The sequence below is a fragment of the Gopherus evgoodei genome, chromosome 8 (assembly GCF_007399415.2).
Source record: "Gopherus evgoodei ecotype Sinaloan lineage chromosome 8, rGopEvg1_v1.p, whole genome shotgun sequence".
NCBI classification, from domain to species: Eukaryota; Metazoa; Chordata; order Testudines; family Testudinidae; genus Gopherus; species Gopherus evgoodei.
Genome location: NC_044329.1, coordinates 21,271,492 through 21,294,136, shown reverse-complemented (window position 1 = coordinate 21,294,136; position 22,645 = coordinate 21,271,492). Strand labels below are relative to the sequence as shown.

Sequence of the window (22,645 nt, the reverse complement as noted above, 5' to 3'; positions counted from 1 at the left end):
GCTGTCTGCAAATAGGGGAATTTACGGCTCATTCCTCCAGCCCTGAGAGACAGCTCCTTGTTCTTCCGTCCCTGCCCTCCCCCCGCAAACCCCCCCCCCCCCAAAACAAACCGAGTTCGATGGTGCACTAACGCTTCTGAGCACATCAAGCCGATGTAACCCCACCGCCCGGACAGGTCTAGCAGTCGCAGCAGCTACGCCTCGCCGCTGCCCTCTATGGGCCATCCTGGGATCCGCACCTCCCAGCCGCGCGCGCTGCCGGAGGGGGTAACTCAGCAGCAGGGCTGGGGCTTGCAGTGCAGGGATGAGTCGCCGTGGCAGGGGGAGCGCGGCTGTGCCGGATGAGCACAAAGGCTCCCTGTGGAAGAACCGCACGGCTCGGGGGCCGCCTTTCTCTCCTCTGGGGAGCGCAGCTTGTCTCCCTAGCAGCCTCCTTTGCACTCCCGAACGAGGAGGGGAAGTTGCCTTTCCCTTGGGATGAAGGCATTTTGCGCTTGAACTTTTGGTTGCGTTTAGCTGCTGCCTGTACAGCTCCCCTTTGTCCCTTCCTAAAAAGAAACTGGGGCCAAATGAGGAGACCGATGTAGCTAAAATGATGCGGGGAGGGTGGGTGCATCTACCGTTCAGAGCAAAGTTTGACTATCCCCACCAGAGTTCAGTCGCCAAGATTCCTTTGCCCCTAATCTTAGAGCAGAGGTTTGGGGGGACCCCGGGAGGTTGTGGTTACCATGGAATAGTGGTTTTCAACCTGTGAGCCGTGGGCCCCGGGGGTCCACACATAAGATTTCCAAAGGAGTCCGCACTGCCATTTGAATTTTTTTAGGGGTCTGCAAATGAAAAGCATTGCTCTGGTGCTGCTTCTCCCCAGAATGTGACTGGCAGGGCTGCCGCCCAGGTGCAACCAGGAGGACACCAAAGCCAGTCCTAGCTGGAGCAGGAGCTGGGGAAATGCAAAGACAGCTGCAGGAGACACTGCCATGCGCCTGCACCGCGGAGCTGCTCAGTCAGATCCCTGGGGAAAGCAGCCCAGGGGGCAGGGATGTTGGAGAAACTCTTGAGTATCTCCTGTAACTGGAAAGGCATCGGACCCCCCACCTCACCCCTGCGCGGCGAGCTGGCTTGCTGGCACTGTGTGAGCTTTAGCAGTGCTCATAGCCCTTTAAGAGCCCGGGAGCTGGGCTGGGTCTGAGCACATAACTCACTGCCTGTGCCTGGGCGGGATAGGCTGCTCCGCAGGGGTGGGCTGGAGGAAGGAGTCCTCCATCTGCAAACTCTGGCGAGGGGGACGGGGCGAGGGAGCGAGAGAGGAGAGGTGGCAGCGGCTCTGCTACCCCAGCTCAGTGTCTCTCTGATCGTGGCGTGGGCATTTCTTTTTTCACCCCTCTTCCTCTGTGTGCTTGCTCCCTAGTTTAAGGCCTGTCAGCTGTATGTGTGGCAGGAGCTGTGCTGCACCAAGCCCCGATCTCCAGCTCTTTCCCCCTCTTTTCTTTGTAGCCCGGAGGATTATTTGAACATTTCCCTTTGCTTTTGGGGGCCGGATTGCAAAGGACAGAGCCATGCCTAGGAGAAGCATCTTGGAGGTGAAGGTGTTGGACGTGCAGAAAAGGCGATCCCCCAACAAACACTATGTGAGTGTCTAACCCTCCCCCCCAGTCTCGCCCCCAGATCTGGGGATGGAGCACCCGGTCCCAAAACCATCCCCAGGTCCTTTGGGGAAGGTGTGCGAGGGCTTTAAGGTTTCTGACCTTCTGTAACTATTTTCAAATTGACCAAAAGTAGCCCTCCCTGGTGCTGCTGGGCTGGGAGCCTGTCAACCCTTTCCTTGTGGGACTCGGCAAAGTCCTGAAAGAAAATGCTGGTTACAGGGATAGCTTCTCTAGCAAAGGGGATCTGCTTAGGAACAGGGGAGTTTTTTCAAGTTTTACTGTGTGTAATTATCCACCCTCTTCCTCCCACTTCTACGTTTACTTAACAGGGGATTCATTGCAATTGCAATATTCTGTTAGTTGTATTTACAATAATTTCTTACTATTACTAGTTATAGTGACTTAGAAAAGAGTTTATTCTTCAGCAGGGAGCTCCTACTTCCTGGGCCGGTGGAGTGCATGAGGGTCCCCCCCCCCCATTTATGTTGTCTTAACTAAGCAAAGGCAGGGCACTGTGTCTTTCATACAGTACTAGTTGCAGGGCCAGTGTTCCCTTTGGCCCTTCTTCAGCTGGGATGGGAAGAGTTACATACTGCTCACCACAGGGACCTCCTCTCTGGAGAAGTTTGGCTTCTTGGTTCCCGAAGCACTGACCCAGCGTGGGAGGTGGAGATTCCTGGTACAGAATTGTAGTAGTTGTTTTTTTTTAAAGTTTGTTTTAAATTATAGTTGCTGGAGCAGGTCTGGAGAAGCTGCCTCCCTGGCTAGCAAGCAGATTTTGTGATCCCTTAAAGGAAAGTGGTGGCTGTTCATCCAGTTCTCCTATCTCAGCTGTGGTCTAAATTGTGCTGCCTCCCGTGTAAAGCAGGATGCCAGCCTGCTGTACTGCTCTATGCAGATGTGAAGCTAACATTAAAAAAGACATGTTGGATTTCTATAGCCTGAGAGAGACAAAGGCAGGGAGTCTTTTTGAATTCACACATCCCATACCCACTGCGTACATTGCTGGCTGTTTGAATCCTAGTCTTGATGTATCATGCCTAGCTCAGAGCAACACCGAGCTGTCAGATTCTGCCTGGAGAGCGAGCCTATTGGGAGCACTTGCAGTCCAACTCCTGCCTTATGTCATCACCATTGAAGCAAGATATGTCTATGAATGGACCTCTCGCTCTCTCCTTTCTGATATTCCACCTACCTAATGGGGCAAAGGCCTGTTGTTACTATTTATTTAGCTCAGCAAATGTGCATAATGCTTTACAGACCAAGTCAGAATAAGCCCTTTGCCCACATAGTTAGTAATCCAGCCCCAGTAGGTGTCCAGGCCAATGGCTAATAATGCACAGTGGGACATAGTGGCTGCAAAAGTCTGCATGAGAAGGCTAGAAAAAGAGAAAGCGGGTGGCATGGGGGAAGCTGGTGGCTGTTGCAAGTGTAAGGTTTAGCACACAAGAAAGTGAGGAGAGGAACAAGAGGTGATGAGGACTGTAGGATGACATGGAAGCAGAGGTGCAGACAGAGTGGTGGTTTTCTAGCTCCTTATGGGTTATGAAATGGGAGTCTGCAGTGCCGGATTTGGCAGGGTGCAGATATGAACTGCTTTTGTGGAGCCATTTTGTTGTACTTATAGAATGTAGGGGTTTGTGCCACACTTAACAGCTGTGAGTCCTGATCCGTGTGGCTGTTATACAGTCTGCATGGCCTGTTGCTTCCTTCACCAGATTTGCTTCCATTCATAATGCCCCGTTGATAATACCTGTCATGGAGTTGCTTTAGTGCCGATTTTCCTGCTAAACTGGGAGCTCTTTGGGGACAGGGATTATCTCTGTCTTTGTGTCTTGTACAGTGTTGTACATGTCTGTGCTTAATGATTGGCAATGAATTCCCCAACATGATGTATTATTGGTGTGGAAAAGATGTTTCATCTTCCTCTGATGTATCTGGCCATAACCACTTCTGGAGCTCGGATGCTGCTGGATTTAGTCCAATCGAGTGTGGGAAATCTACGCAGTGCACAATGTATAATAGAACCCCAGGCATGCCCCTAGCAGACAAAGCTTTGGTTAATGGTGGGAACTTGCACTCCCAGTGTTTGATTTGCAACCCAGTTCCTCTGATAATGAAAGGATGATAATGCTGGAAAGGTACCTGGCAGGCTTGATGTAAGAGAACCTCAGAAACTGCCATTAGTACATCCTGTGTTTTCTAGTGGAACTGGCTGCCCTTTAGCCAGGCTAAATGGACTGGTGCTGGTAACATGTCTTTTAAAATCCTCCTGTTGCAGAGTTCTGAGTTGCTGTGCTCCAGCTTGTTGTTTTGAAACTGGGACAGACCTGTTTTCTAGATAGCAATCAAGGTGCTCAATTAAACCTGTTTGCACTACTTGTCTCCGCCCACATGTGACTGTGAAGTGAAGCTAGAGGGTTCTGTCCTGGATTCATTGTGAGCTGCCCATACCCTATAAACTACAGATTCAGGCACCTACCAGTACCTTGTGGACACTTTATGAAAAGTTATATCATATTTCAGGGCTAACACAATTTAAAGCTGGCTTCTCCCCTTGGCATAACCTTAATGTGGGACAGTCCAGTGATGTGCACACAGTTAATTCTGCACCACATAAGGCACCTCCTATGTGATTTAGGCTATGACATTGGGAATTTGAGTGACTCTCTGCTTCCAGTAATGTGCATTTTAATAATGACTGAGCTGTGTCACCCTGGAGTTCTTAAAAGACATGCTACCTTTCAAAAAGGCATCTCTCTGGGTTACTCTTGCCAATGCTTTGCTAGCGAAGCTACCATGTGGCAGTGAGCAAACAGCAAGGGATAACCAGAAGTCTGGTAACATAGCTATAACTAAGCAGAACCAAGCTTTCTCTGCCCCTGAGTAGGCAGACCCAAACTTTGCTTTGCTTTTCCTCCTCCAGCCCCCAAACTCGCACCTCTTTCCCCCTCTACTTTGCCTTGACCGTGCTTGCTCATCGTTCTTAGATGATGCATCATCATTTCTGGAAAACGTATATGTGACTGAACTTGGCTGCCTATGGTTTCTGTATTTTGTATTGGGAGACTAGGTAACTATTGAACTTTTCTCAGTTTCTGTCAGTCTGTGAAGGATACCTGCAAGAGTGTCTAATTCCTCATTCTTCTAGGCCTCTTTACCCAGGGTTGGGAATTCTATATATCTTTGAGTCCCTGCTTCCCCTCCAGGCTTCTTGTGTGATTGCCACCAGTCCTTCCAGCCAAGGAAGGACAGGGGTCCTTTTGGAACTCATCCATTCTGTTCTTTCATCATTTTGCTGCCTGCTGTATACATCTACAAAGGGAAAGTCCCAGGGGATCAGATGGAATCAGGAGCATTGGTAACATTCACAGTCTTCCAACAGAGAGAAATGTTTCATGAATTATTGGGGGTAGGAATGGAGATGGGGACACTTTAGTGGGATTCTGGCTTTGTGGTATGGAAAATTCCCATCACTAGTGTACATGTGCAGTTTGGAGGATAAAACCCTTAATGTGGTAGAACATCCTGCCCTGAAACTTTCTAGCTTGTGAGGAGAATGTGGATGGAAGGCGTGTTCTTTAACCAGTTACTGGTAATTGACTGTGTGCTGCCTATCCACTCATTGCTTTCCAGATTCCCCTCTTTGAACCCAAGTCTCAAACATCCTGTCTTATTCCTCCACAGTAATTCTCCTTGAATGGAGTTAAGAAATAGTGAAAGCCAAGGGGGCTCAATGCTGGATCAGAGCCTAGGAAGTGGCTAGAATCTTCCGGAAAGCAGAGCCTCACAGAGCTGTGTTGGTGCTGGAGTGAATGAGAAGAGTGCTGGCCCTTTTGAAGAGATCAGTAGGAACCAGGCAGATTCACAAAGCCAGTTAATTAAACCTGTATTTTTTTTTTCCAGCAAAAGAGAAGGGGATGAACGCAGCTGTGTCATCTGGCTTTTGACTATATCTGCTGGCAAACGGCAAATCAGAGCCAACCACTAAGTATACATACTAAACCTTTGCTTCCAAGCATCTCATTTCTGAGCATAAACCTGCTCTTTTTTGACCCCTAAGGCAGCCACTTAGCATCATATATGAGTGTGGAGGAACTCTTTTCCCCCATTCCCAGCACTGTGATCTGACCTGTAAATGACCCGTGGTATTTAATTTATATCCCCACTTAGATCAAAGACTTTACTTAGCTTTGACAAAGGGGCAATTGTATTACCTGCACCCAAACCAGTCTGAGAAACTGGGGATATTTATTCCCTCAAGAAAGTTGGATCAAGAAAGGACTCAGTTGGTCTTACTCTCCAGCTTTGGTGGCCTGAGAAGACTTATTTTCTTCAGGTTCCTGTGAGGTGTCCATTACCATGGTATCTGAGCACAGTAGAAAGTGCAATGTTGTGCAGTCAGAGACAAAAGCTTCTGGGTCCTCAGCTCTGTTTTCCATTTGGTAGAAATATGGTGCCTTCTGTTTTGAAGATGTCTTCCTTTTTGAAGAGTGAGTCTGTACTGTCTGGTCAGTGGGAGTGAAATAATACCATGCAGCCCTGTGTGTGTGTGTGTGTGTGTGTGTGTGAGAGAGAGAGAGAGACATCTCTCTGCTGCTATCTTAACCATACATGCTAGAGCTGTTCTCTCTCCTGGAAATTTTTCAACCCTCCTTCTGCTGTTAGAGGTGACACACATAGGGTGACCAGATGTCCCAATTTTATAGGGACAGTCCTGATTTTTGGGTCTCTTTCTTATATAGGCTCCTATTACCCCCCCACCTCCTGTTTCAGCTTTTCACATTTGCTGTCTGGTCACCCTAGAGACACACAATAGTTTCCAGGGAGCAGGGCTCAGCATCCCTTATGGAGCCTTTATATTTCCATCCACCTCTAATCCATCCTGACCCCATATCCCATCTTGCTGCTGCCTTTCTGGCTAAGGAGGAATATTCATGAGTCACTTCAGAGGCCATCACAAAGTTGGAAAGATCACTGAGTGATATCAGGCACTTCTCAATTTCCTCCCCAAGTGGCTGAGGAGAGGCTAGGCTAGGCTAAAAAGTATGGTGCCAGCTAACATTTTTGAATAGTTAAGTGTAGGCTTTAACACATCCTAAAATTTAGGAACTGCACTAGGCTTTAACTCTGCAAGTTTAGCATATGTGTGGACATAGCCTTTAATTAGTCTATTCAGACATACTAGCTAATGTGTGTGGACATCACATCTTTAAATCCTAGTCCAGACAAGGCCTGAAAGCACCTGGACAGTGCAGATGATTCAGAACGAGCCCAGCTGCACTCAAAAGGGCTCAATCAACTGAAGAAGTTCAAGCCTGCTTGCATTATGCATGTGTGAAGTGGTGTGCACCTTGACGGGCCCACTCATAAGCAAGTCTAGTAAGATTTGGTTCGAGAGCCAATTGTGGGAGGTGTTTTCCTTTTTCCTGCTCCCCTCTCTGTGGTAAACCCTGGGATTCTGGAAGGCTTTCACTTCTTCAGTGTTACTGAGCTGAGGATTCCTCACAGCGCATAAGTCTACCACTTCTGTCAAACTAGCCCTGTTTCCACTAGCAGACAGGCTATGGGGAGAGGGAGAAATGTTGGAATGTTAAGGCCTTGTCTATACGTACAGCACTGCAGTAGTGCAGCTGTACCAATACAGTTGTGTTGCTTCAGCATGTCTGGTGAAGACACTCTGTGCTGATGGGAGAGTGCTCTTCCATTGCCATAATAAATCTTCTGCCGCTCACAGAGGTGATTATGTTGGCAGGAGAAGCTCTCCCACTGACAGACCACTGTGCACATGAGCACTTACGTTGGTGTAACTGATGTTGCTCGGTGTGTATGTGTGGTTTTTTCGACATAAGTTATGCCAACATAGGCTATGTCTACACTACAGCCTTACTTCCTGCTCCGGAGATATGAGCCCTGCTTTGCTAGCTGTAAAATGGTATTGTGGTGCTGGCATGGCAACTTCTCTTAGCCAAATGTCCCTATGTGTTGATATATAATCGGACCATTTGGTTGGCTGAGCATTCCTAATACTTCCCCTTTCTGTCTGGAAATGGAGGAGAAGTGTTAAAAAAAAAAAATTACCATTTTGCAGAGATTCTTGAGGTTAACTTTTCTCTAAAATAAAGAGGCTGGTCTCACTCCTCAGGCCAGATTGCCTGGACTTTACAGCTCTCTAGTCCAGTTTCTAAATAAGTGACTCCCTTTCATTCATGCAGTGGGACAGTAACCCTGCAGTGACACTTCCATTCCAGCAGTGTTGTAAGAGACTCCAGCTCTGTTTCAGGACTTTGCCATTGTGGGATATTGCCAGTGAGTATGTCCTAAGGCTACATTGCAAATTGTAAGAGGCAAAGTCCAAGAACACAGTTTAAAAATAATCGTTACAAGCATCAGAATGGCAGATTGTCATTCTACTCTGCCAAGTCTTGGGTTCTGATAAATGAATGGTGGTGTTTTTTTTGTTTTTTTTTTTGTTTTTTTGGTGTTTTCTCTTTTAATCTGTAGTTTTCTAGTTGAAATAGGTTAAATTTTCCTTTAAAGGATATTGCCCAGTTTCTTTTTATAGTTCTATCATTTGTAATAACCTCCTAGAAGCCTAAAAGTAAACTTTCCCTGCCAAATCTAGTTTTCTTCTGTTAAGCAAACAGAGAGATTTTCATTTTAATGCAGCTGCAGTTAACATGTTTTGTGATATCGATGAATAGCTATATGTCGTCACCTCATTGCGTCTTTTGTTTGTACAATCCCATTCTCCTCAATTCTGTTAGAACTCCTCTGAGGTTAGAGTTTTTAAATATAAACTCCTGCTGCAAAGCACAAAACAAAACTGCATTTTACAGAAATGGTGTGTGTGTGAGGGTTTGTTTTCATTAGATTTTGCTGTAACATAATGATATTTTGGGTTGTGTGTGCACGGGAAGAATCCCACAAAACTAGTGTCCAGATTAGGTGTATAGTTGCAAATTAGGCATGCACTGTGTGTATGCGCATACACACATGCACAAGTGCCATTACCATGACTACTGCTGCAAGCTGGGTAAATGCCCGTGCAGATGTCTGTAACTACCTGATTTGCATATGTAGTTACCTAGGAACTTTCAGGCAAATTTGTGCATGTACTTTTTGAAAGTCTGGCCCTTGATGTTTAGAATCCATAGGATTTTTTCCCATGTTGTACTAAAAATGATTTTTAAGGTAAATTTATGTTTAGTTCTAAAGCCAGAACCCTTTAAAGCTTCAGTAGGTATCTTTTCTGCAAGGCTTCTACCATATACGGTGAACCAGTTACTAGTGGCTTCATTTGCCAAATAAAATATGCATAACACTAATCTGAAACCAGATCTAGAATCATTAAAGAAGAAATGTTGACTTCTTTGAACCAAGGGACTGCTGATCCAAAGAACCACAATAACTTATGGGCTGCTCAAATGTCTTCAATAGAAGATGCCACCTGCAGAAATAGAAGTGGCAGTCTGGACAGCTTGTGCCCATTGAGCTTTGAAATAAAGAGTTTGTGGTTCAAACTTGATCAGTTGGATAGCATCCATAATCACCATGTATAGTTGGATTATTTTTTAACCATATTGGCTGCGTATCTTTAAAAGGGCATTGGAAGTCCTTAGAATCCTCTAGAGAATGACCATACTTACTTGGGGTATGGCTGGAATGTCCTATGAGGAAAGGCTTAAGGAGGGTAGGCCTAATCTGGGGAAATATGTGGTTGAACAGTGACTTATTGGTAAGGAATCCATCCAGGGGTCGCACAGGAAACTAGGATTTTCATTGCAGAATAAAAACTGGCAAAGCAGAGGGTTTGATTCTCCATGTTAGGAAAAACTTCTTCACTCAAGGGGTTACTGCTGGCAGGCAGGCTGATCCTGGTAAAGGACAAGGGCAAGGGACGGTTCAAAGGTCCTTTCCGTCACAACTTCCTAGAAGGTCCTTTAGCAACTTCCTATGTTGCCTTCAGCAGTGGTGTCATTGCAAAATGTGACACTTATTTTCAATTGGCTGTGGTGCTGCTCTTTTCCTGTTAGACGTGGTCTCAAGGCAAAACATTTGAAACCATTGGAGCACAGGCTTCCCCCAAAGTTCACGGAGGTTGGACCCATCTTTACTTTCTGTCCTAGTCAGTTGTGTGGTGTTAAATAACTGCTATGTCCTGCTGCAGTGATCTGGCCATGTCTTTACCTGCCTTTCCCTAGGAACTGAGGCTTAATATATTAATGTTTGTGAAGTGCTTTTGGGTCCTGAAAGACACCATAGAAATTCAAAGTACTACTAGTTTTGGTTTCCCTATCTGTATATCTTAACAATGACTACCTAAAATATCCTAGCACAACAAAACTGTAAAGGACCAAATTCTGCCTGTGGTTACACAGAGTATGCATATGCTGCAATCAGGAGATGTAATTGCCGCACATGTAGGGATACCTGTGCTAGCTTTGATCAAGTTACACTGCTATATTTAGCAAGCTAACCACAGCAGCACTGGGTTAGTTCCCCAGGTATTTGTGCTCTGGTGGCTAGTTTGTGCTACTGCTTGAGCTGTCACTGCCACATTGCTATTTTTAGCAAGTCAGCTCAGTCAAAGACATACCCTTTGGAAGTTAATGGGAAAGCTCTGTGCTTGGGTCTAGAAACAGAATTAGTTAGTAGCTTTCATGTTAAATTGCAGTTACAAAATTATTTGGAAGCGACAAGGACATTAAATCTTTGAATCAAGGGTCCTGCCCTTCCTTTCTTTGAGAGGGGAGCTCTATCTTTCATCTGTTCCATGTAGCACTGGGAAATGGGGAAACAAGAGAACCCATATGTTTGATCTCTGTGTGACTCATAGCAAACAAACTAGTGCATGGGTCTTGGGATTGAGGAATCTTTGCCTAAAGGGTGAGGGAAGCCGAGGAAGCAGGGTCTCTGATCAGAGTATGCATGCATATGCTTTTCAGACCAGCTGTTCCTTTTCCTTTCACTCAGACAATGCCTCGCCCCATCTGGTCTATAAAGCAGCAAAATGTGGAGATCTGGCGCTCCTTGGGAGATAACAGGGCATTGGAACAGGGGTGAATCCAAGCAATTAAGTGTTTGATATATAGTCCAGCAGACTCTGGGGCAAGTGGGCAATTAGATTGCTTTCCCTTGTTGGCATGCTGTGGTACTACTCTCTCCATCCTCATCCTCGTCACTGTCTTCTCCCACTTCTTACTATGCTGTGCCCCATCTTCATTCCATGGTCTCCTGATTGCTCCCTACACCACTATCCTGCAGCATTGAAGCTGCTGCTTCCCTATCTCCAGCTAGGTCTAAATTAAACATCAGCGTTGAGGATCAAGATGCCCTGCAGTTGTTGCTGGGAAGTATTCCTCTCTGCTCCCCACCGGTGCTGTCTTTGCTGCCTGACCCAGAACGTCTGTGCATCTCTCTTGCTTGGCTCGTGAAACAGGCTGTGCAGGCACGAGGGAATAGCAAAGCTTCCAAAGCCAGCCAAGCATGCCAGTGAATGGAGCTGTCAGATTGTCTCCCCTCTCCTGGCCTGACGCTGGCCCAGAGAGGGACCTAATGGGCTTCTCAACTGTCCTGCAGCATGAAAGCTAGAGAGATCTCCACTTTCCCCTCCACAGCCCTGCACTCCTGCTGTGGAAAAGGGCTCGGAGACGAGTGGACAGGGGCCAAAAGCAAGCAGCGCACAGCCAAGAATTTTCTTTGTTTCCAGTCACCTCCCTTCTCTTTCTTTTCTCCTTAGAATTTTCCTGCTCCTTCATCTTTTCTGTTAACCCCTTCTCTGTTTTGGTCAGTTCTCTCAGCTGGTTTGGTTCCCCAGCACCTTGGGATTATTTCTCCCCACTGCTTTCTAGGAGTGCAGAATAAGTCAACATTCCCAGAGATAAGCCTTTGGCATTGTCTTCCTATGTTTGGGGTGGAGGGAGGCGGTGAAGGAGCTGATCCCTTTTTCATCTGCTGGAGAAAGAGATGTGGATTTTTCCACAGAGGGCTTTATTGTACATAGTGTCTCTTTGGACGTAGGACCACACAGGCTCAAACCCATTTGAAATCATTCTGCAGACAGCTTCTCTCTGATGGAGGTGGTTATATATGGCTTTGTGTTAGTAACTGTGCTGAGTGTCTGTGGACCGACGCTGACACTCTTACCAGTGGCAGCACCAAACGTCCTAGGAGCCCAATCCAGGAAATTGTATCCCAGGTGTCAGTGGCATTTTCCTGTTTTGTGATGTAAATGATTACTATGCCTCTTGAGTGGCATGGAATGAATTTGAAGGGACTCTGTTCATTCGGTGGCCTGTATTAGACTGTGACAAATCTGCGGTCACCTGTGACTTCAGAGTGTGCAGCACAGTACAGAGCCTGGCCACTCAGAATTTCACAGCAGCCACAGGGAGAGAACATTCTCCTCACTGCTTGAAACACACAGGCCCCTATCACTTGAACTCAGGAAGAATCTCCATTAGCAGCATAAGGGCTATGACTCACAGCTGAGCAGCACTGATTCTGTGCAGCAGAGGGCAAAATCCTACTTACACACTGGCCAGTTTGTTCATTACAGTATGGAAGCACTGCATTGTAAGAGTCCTGACAGGTGAAGAAGGAAATAGGCACAAGAAACCTCTACTAAGGGCTTTTCTTTACTGCAACGGGTAGCTTAAGTTAGTGCACTCAAGTTACTCCACTCCAGCTAGCTACTGTGAGAGCAATCACACTGAGGCCTGGTCCACACTACGCAGTTAAATCGATTTAACGCTGTACCCGTCCACACTACAACACACTTTAAATTGATTTTAAGGGCTCTTAAAATCGATTTCTGTACTCCCCAACGAGAGGAGTAACGCTAAAATCGATATTACTATATCGATTTAGGGTTAGTGTGGACGGAAATCAAAGTTATTGGCCTCATCATTTTACAGTAGCTACCCACAGTGCACCGCTCCAGAAATCGACGCTAGCCTCGGACCATGGACGCACACCACCGAATTAATGTGCCCTAGTGTGGACGCATAAAATCGATTTTATAATATCGGTTTTATAAAACCGGTTTTAGTTATTTCGATTTTATGCTGTAGTGTAGATGTAGCCTTAGAAGCTACATTGGAGCTACTTAGTGATTGGATTAGCCACTGATGAGTTGTAACTCAAGCAGCTGCATCCCTACTGCATTTCTTGCTCCAGCTTCAGCCTCACTCCAGCTTTACCCCTCCATGGGCCAACTAGCTCCAACTAGAGATTTTTGTGTGTGGATGGGAGTCAGGTTAGGGACAAAACTAGAGTTCTACCATCAGCTAACAATGCAGTGAAGATAAGCCCTAAATGTATTGCTGCCCTAAACCTCTCTAACGGACAAGGGAAGAAACACAGTGCTTTGCATTTGGATCTGGCTGCAGGAGTTTGGGGGTGTGAGGCAAGATGTGAGGTTATTCTGGTACTGTGTGTGGCACTCAGGGCCAAGTGATCTCTGGTTTTTGGTGCTGATGGAATTACTCTGGCACGCACAAGTGAGGTAGTGGTCACTGTCTCCTATAGATGCAGCTGCAAGTCATTGGCATAGAGTGCTAGTCACTTGGACTCTGGGATATCTCAGTGATGGGCACAGTATAAAAGAGAGAGTAGATTGACTCAGCAGAAATATGCAGTCTCAACAAGTGTCTTCTCCATTAGTAACTGTGTGTGGCTCTAATAAAAGATGAAGGAAGTATCTTTGCCTTTGTCTGAAGAAACCAAGGATTGTGCCCAAATTGGAGCATAGATGAGGGACACCCAGTTAACTCATGGGCATCTTGTCATGAGCCAGATAATCACACCTAGCATGCATAAAGTAGATCTTAATCCCGCATGTCTACACAGGGACATAGTGAAGACTGCATCCAAGTGGCCTGCTCCTGTTCCCCTCTGAGACCTGTAGTATGAGTTTAGGGACACGAGAACTTCCTAAAATGCAGCTACCCTGAGGCTATATTTTGGCCAATTGTGGCAAAGGTGAGTTTTACAAGTTGGGGATGTGGGCTTTATGAAAAGCAGGACTCAACCTGAACCCTGTAGGGAGCCATGTCTGTAGCCACCTGACTCTTGGGCACTGTCTAAGAAAGGTACATCTAAAGGAGAATTCTTGTTACTGGTGCTGTATGTTCTACTGTGACTTCTGTCTTTTGGCTCAGCGCTTGAGAGATCCAGCCTGATACGTGGTGCGTGTGCTTTGTATCCCCTTTTCAGGCTTAGGTGAGGACTCCAGCAGAGACTCCTAGAGTCAAATGTAATGCGTAGTAACTCCAGTGAATGAGTGTAGTTTGGCGTTTTGAGGAGGGACTTGGGAATCAAGATTCCTTGGCTCTATTCTTCATTCAGTCACTGACTCATTGAATGACCTTAAGCAAATCACTTATACTGCCTGTCTCCATTAGCCTCCATTTATAAATTGGGGAACATATCTCAGGCAATATGAGATTTAATGTTTGTAAAGTGCTTTATGGTCTTCAACTATCTCAGGAGTTCGAGGAATATTAATTATCAAATGGGTAGTTTCTGGCAATGCAAAGATCCTGCTCCAGCTGTCTCTAAAATAATAATCCCAGCTTCAGACAGTGCTCCCTGGGCATTTAATTTCTTTGAACGTGGGGCTGGAGCTGGGGTTGGGGTTGGGGTTGAACATGCCATGAAGAGACAAAATTTGAACTGAATTCCTGATCAAATGCTAAACTCCCCATTCTCAGTGCTGGACTTTGGGATCGCTTGGCTGCTTCTGATTTTTTTTCCTTTGGGATTTTCATAGTTACATCCATCCTGCTTTTCTGATGATTCTGTGGCATTTGGAATCAGCTGAGGAAGTTCTCAGTTACTGTGTGATGCTACTTCTGGTGGGTACCATTTCCAGCGGACCTGGTTTTCCTCATTCTTGCTGTATGCTCCCATTGGGGGGAGTGGATCTCCCTCTGGGCTGGAGGAAGGCATTTGATTCACTGTAACTTGCCAGCATGTTTCCCCTCCAGTTGCTGGAGTCATTTCTAACATATTTGACTGGCAGCGTTCATTGACAGCTCTGTTATGGTTGGCCAAATTCCATTTGCATCTCTCTAGTAACTTGTCATTTTTGGCAGTTCTCAGGGTGTGGTGTGGTGTTTGTTTTTTTGTTTGTTTGGGTTTTTTTGTGTTTTTTGGTCCCACTTTCCGCTGGCATGTTATCGTTTTGAACTCCACCTGGAGGAATACAGAGGGGTGGAAGAGATTGTGTGTGATATGCAGGAGGTCATATGAGAGAGTCTCTGTAGGGACAATCCCGCACTAGTCAGCAGGATGGACAAGATGACTTAATAGGTCTTTTTCCATCTCTCGCTTCTTTGATCAGTTGGAGCAGGCTTGATAGATACAGAAATATCTGTTAGCTGGAAATACTGCCTTAAAGGTTTCTGTTGGCCCAATGTGCCTCTCACTAGTCTTGTTCAGTAACTTTTAAGAAGTTGGTACCCTTAACTCTGTGTTCCATGCGAGGTTTGGAGGAGCCAAGTCATAGGTGTGATTGTCAGAGGGACAAGAATCTCATGTCTGTCTTGCTCCATTTTGTGTAAAAGATTATTTAGCATTCAGCACACAATGGAGTGAGAGCAAGCGGAAGATCGGATTAGTTAGGCAAGGATCTGGCTGAGCTCTGTTCTGTAAGGTTCACATCAGCTGTGCTACTGAGTCACTTCAACATACAGTGCTCCTCTGCTTCTGTATTTCAACGAGGTCCCATTGTGCCATGGTAGCAGCCATTGCGACTTCTAAACCCTTCGCAGCCCAGCAAAATCAACATGGAGCTGGAGGGAAGACCTACCTCCCTGTCTTTGGAATGGGGAGTATATCTGAAAAGACAGAGTCCATGCTGCCTCTACTCTAGAATGGATCTGAGGCCATGAACCATCTTGAGCCTAGAGGTCTCTTCTGTTTATTCATATATAGTGTGTGAGATGCTGTGCACGCACACCATCTGTTCCTCCTCCTGACAGGGACCTTGCCATGACTGGTGTTTTTACAGATCTCATGAGCACAGCCTAGAAGTTCCTTTGCTCTCTTATGGGTCTTGGGGTCCAATTAAGCTGTGGTGTAAGGGGGCACAACTCTCAAAGTCATGCTTGCTTCTAGATTTTTGTGCCTGAGCATCGGACTTAATTGAAGTTTAGCACAGCTGATGTATACAGCGGCCTGGATGGGAGGGTGGCGCTTGTGCTTTCTAGCGATATTGGGTTGAGACTGAGGAAGAATAAGGAATCCTTTTCTAAGAGGAACTGTCAGTTCCCAGGTTTCACAGCATCAGCTAGTTTCTCTCTCCTGTGCACACCCTGCTGTTGGCCTGAGAAGGCCTATAAATATTTATATCACTGGGACTATTACTCTTGGCTGCTGGCCATTGCACGTGGTGCAGCCCCCTTCTGGCTTCCTCGCTGTTTGCTCTAGTCTCCCCACCCCTCTAGGAAATGAGCAAGTTGGAATTGAGCTTTGGACTTTCCCCCCTCCTCTCTGCTGCTTAGCCCAGCTGTGCTTGTCACTCTGGGATGGAGCATTTTGGGTGGGTGCAGAGAAATAGAGGAGAGCTGGTTGCAGTCCCAGTAAGACCGCTTCTTGAGGAGCCTCTGTTTCCATTGGGAAAGAGGTGGTGGTAGTTTTGATATCCTGTTTTCATAGGATCATAGAAATTAGGTCTGGAGAAGACCTATCAAGTAATTCCGTCCACTTCCACACCCCAACAAGCCAGGGCAGGGCTGTCCTTACTGAACATTTTCCACTGAATTGAGTTGTCCGCATCCCTCTCTTCTGTTCCTCGCATGGCACTGTTGGTGACTTCACTGTGGCTGAGATCGAATCCACTCAGACTTCTCCTTGTGGGCATGTGAATTCTGCGGACCTAGAACTTGCATCCTCTGTCCAGCACCAGTCACCTCCCATTACAAAAAGTTCTTCCAGTTGGATGACGCACACTGTGGGGAGGTGCCACACCAACACCATTTAGCCCTGAACTGTGGGCTTTAGGGTGAGATTTTTTTTTGAAGATATTTAGACACTTGGTGGGATTTTTCAAAAGTGCTTAAGCAGGGTAGACTCTGAACTGACATTAATTTCAATTGGAGTTTTGCAAATCTTACTAGGTGCCTAAATACCTTTGAAAATCTGGTTGTTAGTGGCCTCATTACCATAAGAGACAGCTGGATGTCTACTTTCTGGTCTGGTTTTCTTGTTCTCTGGGCTAGCAGGGGCTGATATAGATAGATGCTGAGCATAGCCCACAGGAGGGGTATAAGGTAGGGTCTGAAGAGAGTAACATGCATTTCTCAGCTAAGAGAATGTGTCAGCAACATGGGACCCTTGGCATGAAGGGGAAAATATTCACAAGGGAAGAGCTCTAAAGCCATCTCCCTGCTGGGAAGCTGATGAAGCAGCATTTTCCACAGATATTTAGAATTTTCTTTTCCTGCAAATTGTTGGTTGAACTGGGGGTAGGGGTTCCCATGTAGGACTGTCCTGCTATTAAATGGAACGTGTAAACTTCAGTTATACAGGTATGTCCAGTAAGATTAGCACCTAAACAAAACAAGGGAATTGGGGAGTAGGGAAAAATATTGCTATCCTCTTAATTGCAAAGCCTTCAGCTCCCTCACCCACCCAAACCTCTTGGCTTATCTCCCCTCTGAGTTTTAAATTCACTTGGGCTCTAGTAAATTGCTTTGCATGACCTGATTAACATCCCAGTGAAATAACTGTTGACTCCAAAATAAAGGCAGGATAGGAATAAACAATGGAGAAAAATTGGCTTTTCCTCCTGCCCCACTGGCAGGCTTTCTCCAGGCAGGCAGCCAGCCAGCAGTGATATAACGCTGTGAAATGCTGTGGAATGGATGTGAGCTGGGATATTAGCAGAGCCTCCAACCTAAATGATGTCATACTGGCTGCCTTGCAGACCCTGGTGGGAAGCTAAAAGCAGCTTGGAAGTGCTCTGGAGGAGGCTTAACGCTTTATTGGCCAGAAAGATGCATGCTGTGTTCTGATTTTGTTCAAGTTGGATGGCACTGACCAGTGAAAGGTGCTCACTGCAATGTACTGTCTGGTAGACTGGAACTGAGAGTTGTAAGGGGAAAGCACTCTTTTTTTCCTTGGATGTGGGGAGAGACCTGCACAAAGGATTACCTAGACCAGTGGTTCCCCAATGTTTTTCATCTGGCACCCGCCAGACGACGAGCCACGGAGGATCCGCTGAAATTCCACCAACAAGCGGCAACATCAATAGGCGTCGCTGCCGAAATGCTGCGACGCCGCCTCAGGATGACGCAGCTTGTTGGCAGCATTTTGGCAGATGCTCATCTGATGGCCAGTACACGGGTGCACTTAGATGCCCCAGCGGGCACCATGGCGCCCGCGGGCACCATGTTAGGGACCCCTGACCTAGACGTTGTAAACCTATGTTGACCAATCTGAGTCCATCAAGACCTTTATAGCTGGCACAGATTCTGCATTCTAGGGCCACTCAGCTCTTCATGGTATCACGAGAGGGGAAACTTGGTTGCTCAAGTCCAGTGGTTCTCAATCACAGGTACGTGTACTTTTGGAGTTATGCAGAGGTCTTCCATGGGGTACGTCAGTTCATCTAGATATTTACCTAGTTTTAGAACAGACTACATAAAATGCACTAGAGAAGTCAGTACAAACTAAAATTTCATACAGACAATGACTTGTTTGTACTGCTCTATAGACTATACACTGAAAAATAAGTACAATATTTATATTCCAATTGATTTATTTTATAATTGTGTGGTAAAAATGAGAAAGTAAGCAATTTTTCAGTAATAGTGTGCTGTGATGCTTTAAAAAATTTTTTTTTTCTGATTTTTGTAAGGAAGTTGTTTAAGTGAGGTGAAACTTTGGGGTACAAATCAGACTCCTGAAAGGTGTACAGTGTCTGGGAAGGTTGAGGGCCACTAGGGGCAGCTCCAGGCCCCAGCACGCCAAGTGTGTGCTTGGAGTGGCATGCCGCGGGGGACGCTCTGCTGGTAGCCAGGAGGGCGGCAGGGAGGGTGCCTTAGGCGGCATGCCTGCGGAGGGCCCGCTGGGCCTGCGGCTCCAGTGGACCTCCCACAGGACCTCAAAGCCTCGGGACCAGCGGACCCTCCACAGGCACACCTGCGGGAGGTCCACCGGAGCCGCAGGACCAGAGGGCCCTCCGCAGGCATGCCTGCGGGAGGTCCACCGGAGCCGTGGGACCGGCGAGCAGCAGAACACCCCCCGCGGCATGACGCCGTGCTTGGGGTGGTGAAATGTCTAGAGCCGCCCCTGAGGGCCACTGCTAGTGTAGTCCATAAATTTAGGCACTATTTTCAGTTCTGATTCCATCCAGTAAGGGGCATTGGTGCTGATAACATGCTACCCAATTCATTAGTGTATAGAGGAGGGAAGGAGAAGTTGGTTAAATTTTGGGTTGATCATCTGTGACTTTTTTTCTTAAAAATGCATTGGAGTGAAGTCCGATATCTGGAGAACATGAGGAAGACTTCTCAGGCAGCATCATTTAATTCCATTATTTGTCTGCCTTCAGCCACAGCAGATGAATCAAAATTGCTTATTTTTTTGCATTCATTACCAATTAAAAACCTGTGGTTCATCACCAGCACCTTGAATAACCTACAGTTACAGGAATTAATTACAGATTGCTTTATAGAACAAGAAGATAACTGACCTAAAACAAGTTAAAAGTAAACCAAACCTCAAGGCATTCAGAGCCATTAGAGGAAATGCAGAGCTATCTCTGAACTTGCTGGGATCATGAGAACTCACAGGCTACAACTCTGTGCTGTACCATTTCTCCACCGCCTCCCGGAATTCTGCACCACTGCACGTGCACAGAATTTATGTCCCCCACAGATTTCTTTATTTCCCTTCAGAAAAATGAATTTCTGATAGAGAAGCAAGGGGAGGTCACAAGAGTGGTCGTGCAGCCCTCCCCAGCAGTATGTTTTGGGTGCCCAGGGTAGCTGGCAAAGAGGTAAATCACTGTGGGGCAGGAGGGCGGGATTGGGGAAGACCCAGCTGGTGGCTCCTACCCTGTGCCAGGCTCAGCTGCTAGTCCCGGCTGGGCTGGGGAGGACAGGACTTCCTTTTTCCCTGCATGGCATCTGGGGCCAGTTCAGACCCACTCCCAGATTTCTCTCCCGGTTGCAGGAAGCTCTGCAAGCTCCTCTTTCTCTCCCCCCCCCGCCCCACTTCCTGCACCCATTGCTCCTCAGTTGCAGGGAGAGGGATTCCTGTACAGGGAGCTGCTCCCACATCTGCCCAACCCCCATGCATCCAGACCCCCTCATACCCAGACCCTGATGAGCCCCACTCCCCCTGCACCTGGACCACCCCAATGAGTCACCTGCACCTGGATCCCTATCCAACCAAGCCCCAGCCAGCTATATCTGGATCCCCACCCCACTGAGCCCTATTCCCCCACCATCTGGACCCCCCACTGAGCCTGTTGTACCCAGAACTCCCTGGCAAGCTCTATACCCCCCCCCCCACATCCAGACCACCCCCCACCTCTCAGCCTCAACCATCTTCACCTGGACCCCCCTGCGGAGTCCTGTTACTGTTGTACCCAGATCCCCACACACTTGGATTCCCGCACTGAGCCACCCACAGAAACCTCTCAACCCACCCCTGCATCCCTCCGCACTTTGATCCTGTCTTGCTGAGCCTGCCTGCCCACACAGAGGGGCAGGGCCCTGGGGTGTTTCTGGAGCAGGCTAGGTCCTTGCACTGTGTTAGGATTGGGTGCAGCCTCACCATTGAGTCCGTGTCCTGGGGCAGGGGGAGCTGCACAATGATCTCCCACCTCTGTGCTGCCAGTGGCCTGTGCTCCCCACTACTGTGCTGGAGCCTCTACATTTATTTGACAAAAAAAATTTGCAGTATTTTGCAGAATTTTTAAATATTGTGTGCAAAACTTTTTGGTGCAGAATACTCTCAGGAGTAATCATTTAGTGCACTAAGAATATTCCTACATACCATTTTGGAGTTCACAGGAGCAAGCCTACCAGCCCAGATCAGGAAACTTGGGCTAGTTGAGGCTCGTGCTAGTACACTAAAAAGCGTTGTGTAAACAGCACTTTGAAGCTGTGGCTGGAGCTGGAGTTCAGGCTCCAAAGCCTAGGGAGGTGGGTGTAGACGTGTCCTTTTGACCATGCTTGGGATGATGGTGTAGCTACTAACTGTTGACCTGTCTGGTGGTGACGTGACTTTGTTTTATTTTGTGTTTGATGTTTATGTGATCTTACAGAACTGTTGAAATCTCTTCAGTGACTAATGCCCATGTGTGCCACTAGTGGCCCATGTGTGCCACTAGTGGCCCATGTGGGTCACAACTGTGAGCTGAACATTTTGTTTTCTGTAGTGTCTTTTTGGATAAAGTATTCATTAAGCTCCATTGCAGGAAAGGACTTGAAGCACATGTTTAACTTCAGTGAGACCAAAGTGTGTGCTTAAGTCCTTTATTAATAGAGATGCTTTACTGTGTTGGGATCTACCAGTGGGACTCTGGAAGCTGCCCTAACTTCCAATATTATAGGAATGGTGCAGGTTGTCCTATCAATGTCATTCTTCTCTAATCTCCTTCTCTGTCCCCCACAGGTGTATATAATCAAAGTCATGTGGTCCAGTGGTTCCACAGAAGTCATTTATCGACGGTACAGCAAGTTCTTTGATCTGCAGGTAAGAGTCTTGCCATCCCTTGTGTGTTTGATTTTGAGGTTCCCATACAAGGACATATAGGTTATTCTACATTTTTGTATTCCTTTTTTGCATTATACAAAGATTTGTCATGTTTTAATTTTGGAGTCTAATATGTGTCTTGTGTAAATATTACATTTAAAAAGAACCCTTGAAAACCAAGCCGTTGTCTAGACTGCCTTGTAGCTGAACTGTGCAGAGTTGCTTATACAATTTCATCTGTTGGTTAAAGTGGCTAAGAAACAACAGACAGAGGGTCAGGGAGACACTCCTAATTTTATGACAGGTGCCCTGTAGCTTCTGCATGTACCAATATTGTCTTTCTGCTGTTTCCCTCATTAGATGTCTGATGTACAGAGATAATAGTTCTTACCTACCAGAAGTCCATATAACGTTGTTCAGTCTGGGGATATCATCCTTTCAGTGTCTAAACTTCAGTTTCCTCTCTCTGGCCTCTTGCTGCTATTTGGGGAGAGCTAAGGTCACTTGCTGAACTTTATCAGGAATCCAGTTCTAAAGGGAGAACATTCTAAAGACTAACGTTGCTTCTCAGTGCCTTTTCAGGACTCTGAACTGAGACAGTAATTTGCTCCAGCCCTGTTCAGGGTGAATGTTCACTCTGGATGAATGGAAAGCTCATGACTTTGCCTTCTCTACCACCTTTATGTCCTTCATTGACCAACTGTGGATGCTAAACACCATTCTTCATAATCTGTGGCTGTCTCCTTGTGACTTGGACTACGAGGTCCCTGTCCATTTTTGACTGATGCAATGTCTTCCCATAGAAATTGCATCTGACGAGGTGGGTATTCACCCATGAAAGCTTATGCTCCAATTTGTCTGTTAGTCTCTAAGGTGCCACAGGACTCTTTGTTGCTTTCCATAGAAATTGTTACCATATCCTAAATGGAGGCTTTTGGGAATGTGACTGAATTAACAGATTATAGATGGGGTGTGTTTGCACTGGAGTTGGAAGGTGTGATTTCCAGCTTGGGTAGACATACCTGCACTAGCTCTGATTTAGTGTGTTACAAATAGCAGTGTAGCTTAAGCAGCATGAGCAACAGGGCAACTAACCCATCCCATTGTCCATACTGCCACAGCTACACTGCTGTTTGTAACACACAGAGTACATACCTAGGCTTTCAGACAGGATTGTACTCGGGGCAGCTCAGCAACAGATGGATGGACCTTGTTGTCACAGCTACACTGCTGTTTTTAGGATGCTAGCTCAATCAGCATTGGAAATAGGCTTAGTCTGAACG

General features: G+C 46.6%; 1 protein-coding gene across 4 annotated transcripts in view; it reads left to right on the top strand.

Annotated features, from left to right (window-relative positions):
* Positions 1-22,645, top strand: part of SH3PXD2B (SH3 and PX domains 2B) — a 127,227-nt gene that overhangs the window by 1,624 nt on the left and 102,958 nt on the right. For 3 of the 4 annotated variants that reach the window (XM_030573477.1, XM_030573475.1, XM_030573476.1), the window contains exons 1-2: positions 1,297-1,628; positions 21,282-21,362. In XM_030573477.1, coding sequence (XP_030429337.1) covers positions 1,557-1,628; positions 21,282-21,362 — 153 coding nt within the window. In that variant the 5' untranslated portion in view covers positions 1,297-1,556. Of the gene's footprint in view, positions 1-1,296; positions 1,629-21,281; positions 21,363-22,645 lie in introns of those variants that run through there. The other variant, XM_030573474.1, reaches the window with a different exon arrangement.